At 35.7% G+C, this 5,037-nt stretch overlaps 1 protein-coding gene across 1 annotated transcript in view; it reads right to left on the reverse strand.

The window, feature by feature from the left end:
* Positions 1-3,498: 3,498 nt before the first annotated feature.
* Positions 3,499-5,037, reverse strand: part of LOC103904698 (transmembrane protein FAM155A-like) — a 15,189-nt gene continuing 13,650 nt past the window's right edge. The window contains exon 3 of the mRNA XM_019473866.1: positions 3,499-3,794. Coding sequence (XP_019329411.1) covers positions 3,499-3,794 — 296 coding nt within the window. The remainder of the gene's footprint in view (positions 3,795-5,037) is intronic.

A 5,037-nucleotide genomic window follows, 5' to 3' on the forward strand; every position in this document is an offset into this window, starting at 1 on the left:
ACCCTTCCCCTGTTATATTAAAAAAAAAAAAAAGATACTGTCTCTTTAATGAAAGAAAAGCGTCAATATAATGTATTACCAAATGCAAATGCAATAAGGAATAACATATAGCTCTGGTTATGTTATATGACATTTGGCTTAGCAGTATTAACATATTGCACAAAATCTGGATTTTCCCTATTGCAGAAAATAAGACAATAAAAGACATGGGAAATTTCTCTCTTCCATATGATCATAAAATAAATATTATTCTATTTTTCTCTTTTTCTTCTCATCAGTCATTTGCAGAAATATTTTAATATTATTTCTTTGTTAAGCCAGCTCTTTATCATGTATGTATTAGGCATACAGTACAAGGAGAAATGGAACAAGATGGCAGTTATAGCAGTGGCAAGATGCAAATTTATTCTGGCAAAAAAAGTAATATGTGCACAATATCAAGCATGCTTAAGTTTGTGCCAGGAAAACTATTACGAATGAGGAATGGATGGAATGGAATTTTGCATCATACATGATTACGTGTTGCTTAACTTCATAAAATAGTCTTTGTCTACTCCTGATGTCCCAGATGCCACCAAGAGAAGCTGCATACCACACTGCTGGAGTGAAAATGGCAACAGATACCCCAGCAGTAATCACCTCTGCAACATGACTCTTTGTTTCAAAAATTAAAGAAATAGACCTCAAAATGATGACAGAGAAAATTCACAGACCATTGAACTGCAGGCACTGACTCCAGGTGGGGAGAGGGAGAGGAATTCATTACATCTTGTACTTGTGTAATAATTGAAAGTCTGTAATTGTTTTCTGCTTCATTTTGCCCAAGTTTAATTTGGCTACTTTATGCATGTGATGGTGTTGTCACTGTTTTTCCTCATGTCTCTCATATTGTATGACACGTGACTCAGTGTAACCAAGCAGTGGAGGAGTTATATTTTTCACTGACACCACTTGAAAACATTTTGATAGAAAAATAAGGGATGAAGGATGAAGAAGAGCAGGAGAGAAGAAAGAAAATGCCTTAAAGATAGCTCTCTACATTAATTCACCATGAGGCAAAACAGAAATAATAACTCTTCTTCATGTGCCAATTCAATTGGGATGAACCAGACTTGCTACTGTATTGGTACAGTGTAAAAATAGATGACAGTGAGTAATGGTGTGAACAAAAAACTATGAGGAACATCACAGAAATGGATGTTGGATGGCCTTTGCACAGCAGAGGTAGATAAAGGTTATAACAAACTGTTTACTGACCATGTACACTTACTAGAATTAAGAGGTCAGTTGAACAAGAGCTCACCTAGTAAGAGCTTTCTCAATAGCGTGACTCATCAGCTGTTGTACAGTACCAGAACACTGCCCAGTTATTGCTCCATCACTTTTCAGTAACGTCTCTGTCCTTTCAAAAGTCTACATTCTACCATTAGTTAAGGCTTTTTCATTTACATGTCTACATTTTTCCCCACTTTTTGCATCAATTCAATATAATTAATACATGTGCCTCTAACAGAAAATAAAATAACTAAAAAGCACCATGTTTTATTGAACAAAATATAGCATGTGCAAGGAAGGGAAGGGAGGAATTATAGAAACAAACCAGTGCTGAAGAATTTTTCATTAGCTGGTGCTTTTTGTTGTTGTCGTATTTGCACAGATCATTTTAGGCTCCTCAGTCCGGGTTGTAGTAAAACACTATAAAAAAAAATATTCTTGCAAAATATTTGAGCTTTCGCAGCTTAACATGTGCATCTTGAACCGCTTAAGCAGTATAGTTATCTTCTTTTTGTTTTTCTCCAGAATTTAACAGACCATAAAGTGTATACAAAAACGCATTATGCACCAGTGATTAAATGTTCTTACAACATTAATATTTATCAAGGGGTATTTCATAGCTAGAAAGTAGGTAACTATATTTTATTTCCTAAGAGAACATTTCCTATAGTTTTCCTTCATCTCCCAGCTACACAGCAAACATCTCTAAAGTGCACTTCCCAAGTGTAGTTAGAAAATAGAAAGGAATGTAAAGTTTTTAAAAACAGCCCTTATTAACTTTTCCTTCCATTGATTCTACTGTAAACTCTAAAAAGCCTTTTTAAAAAGCAAATTCTCATACACTCAGCAGGTGAAATGTTCCCACAAAAATAAAAGTAAACAAATTAAAAACCACCCCAAACAAAGAAAAATCAGCAATCAGATTACAATCTTTTCTCTTGACTACTCATATCCTAGTATATCTTTACTGTTTTTATTGCACATTTATGAAAACGGTTGTCCTATATATTTAAAACAAAATAGTTTCTTTATCTGTGCTAACACATTCTTGTGCACCCTTAATAACTAGAGTAACTTTCAACAACACGTAAATATTAGAAAAACAATGGAATCAAAACCAAAGAGATACTTTGTATTATAGATGCTCAAAGGCTTCTAGTGTAATTTTGTTGAGACAAAAAGACTTGGATTTTGGAAGCTCTTTCCTTATGGAAAGCTGCTGGTTATGTGACAGCAGGAGAACTCAAAACGTAATTCACAATGAATGCCAATCCTTCACCTCCAATATGAAGGCTTCCCAACTATTCAACTTGCTGAGCATAACTGGTTTTACATAGCATATCTAAAAAGGCTGCTGCTGTTCAACTGACCAGTGAGAAAGGACTGGACTTCTTCAAAACGGGTATTGGAGCAACAGTTTGTTATATATTTACGTTTTTTAACTGTCCAATCCCACCTTGTAAGGAGAGCACTTGTTTGTTCAGCTAAAAGGAACCCCCTTCATGCTCCTTTTGGGTTTGCTCAGTCAACTGGTTTGTGCAACAGTGGCAGAGGCACACTGGAATTGTGTACCCATTCATTGTGATTACACAGACAGAAGCAAATGTACGTTGTCTGCGACGGGAGATGGGAAGGGAAAGGAGATGAATGGTTCCCATGGGTAAGAGGACAGTTAGGTTTGTTTGGGGTTTTTCGTGGTGGTTTTTTTTTTGTTAAATTTTGTTTTGTTGTTCTTTTTGTGGTTTTTTTTTGTTGGTTTTTTGTTTTTGTGTTTTTTTTTCTTTTTTTTTTGCTATGTCATGGAATCATAGCAGTCATTCCTCTAATAGAAACTGACAAGACATAAAAGACAGAACTATCAGATGAACACACACAATGACTAGAAATATATCGACAGAGAAAAGACTTAATTTAGCTTTGAGAAACCGTCCCAAAAATAAAATCCTGTATTAACAAGTGCAAAAAACAAACAAAAAAGAAACTCCAAACATTAAAACACAGTGTATAAAATGGTGTGAGAAATTTAAGTCACCATACAGCCTTTTACTCAATAAAAAGCTGTGTTCGTGTGTCCTTGTTGTTTGGGTAGTGGCCCATTCTTTTCATTTTACCCAAAAGGTCATTCAAGAAGAGATCTAAGGGTAAAGCACTCAGTCCTTGCTATTTTTGACTGTAGTCATTTGGGCCTGTTGTGTTTCTATCATGTAAGATAAATCCTTTCTTTTATTCCTCATTGGTTGAATTATCTTCCAAAGTTGTTATGCCTCCAAAGCCCAGTCCTGTTGAGTTCTGTGCTGCTGAGACTGTAAGTACTGTATGTAAGAGAATTAATACAAGAACACACAGTTTAAGTCTGCTGTTACACAGTCTTGATGCTGATGAAACTGTGAGCGATGTCCTGTGACATGTTGTTGAGCCACTTGTTTTAATAGTCCCTTTGGATTGATGATCTGATAATAGTCCCCATCTGACATCACAGCATTCTGGTTCTGCATTGGTTGGATAGTTTTCATAAAGCCCTGTAGGGGTAAACACAGAAAAAATAAACATCAGGCACAAAAAGATTGGCAGAAGTTGGTAGGTCAAAGAAACAGTCGGTAGTTTAGTCTAAGCTATAAATCCACACCTTTGGGTTAGCCTGAGGCCCTCAAAATGCTTGCATTTTGTATAATTAGAGCTGTTGAAGGGATATGCATCATCTAACAGGAAGCAGCATCAAAAGATCATTCAACAGAAGTATGATGCTGAGCATGGTTGTGTAAAGAAACGGTGTTAAAAAGTAATTATTGGTTTCAATGATAAGGATATTTGAATTCTTCCTTTTTGGAAGATGCAACTTTACTTGGGCTCATGTAATGATGAAGTAACTAATGATGAACTAATGATGAAGTAACAACTAATCAAACTGGACATTTCCACAAAATTTGAAAGGATCTTGAAATTCTTCCTCAATCTGCGAGCGCATACCAGCAATATCACTCTCCATGAAAAAATAGGCATTAAATAACAAATAATTGATATACTGACAATATTGACAATATTGATTGTCAAACCAATACAGATCCAACAGCTTTACAGGAACAGCTTCCAATCAGAGCTGTTCAGAGTCTACTTGTTTACCCTATCTTAGATGAGTTCTTCCAGCTGGGATGTTTTCTTTGGCATATCCCAGAGATAAGAACAGTCTTTCATGCCATACAATAATTGGATCTCTTGATATTTCTGACTATACTTCTACATAATTTCTGCCTTTAGAACTTTACTGAGTTACTCAGCTTGATCTGATTATGAATTTTTGAATAGTTAGAGGAATTCTGTCTTTTCCAAAAGACACAACTGTCTTTTTGGAAATTGTCAATGCTGTCTGCATTACTATATAGGAGACTAAAATAACCAGAGTGTTCTGTTTACTTCTCACATATCTTCTTTTCTGATAAATTAAAAGAACCTAATTTAGCCTGTTTAACTACCGGTCAAATGCAAGAATGTCTAACAGAATGGACAAACACCTTTTCTCCATTTAAACTGATCTTGGAATAAATTTTGCAGTACATAATGACTCTATGGTAGTGCTAGGTTTTACTAGAAAAAAACCTATCTGTGTTCATAGAATCATTAAGGTTGGAAAAGACCTCTAAGATCGTCGAGTCCAACCATCAACCCAACACCACGATGTCCACTAAACCATGTCCCTAAGCACCACATCTACACATCTTTTAAATACCTCCAGGGATGGGGACTCCACCACCTCCCTGGGCAGCC

The sequence above is a fragment of the Aptenodytes forsteri genome, unplaced genomic scaffold (genome assembly GCF_000699145.1).
Source record: "Aptenodytes forsteri isolate BGI_AS27 unplaced genomic scaffold, ASM69914v1 Scaffold204, whole genome shotgun sequence".
NCBI lineage: Eukaryota > Metazoa > Chordata > Aves > Sphenisciformes > Spheniscidae > Aptenodytes > Aptenodytes forsteri.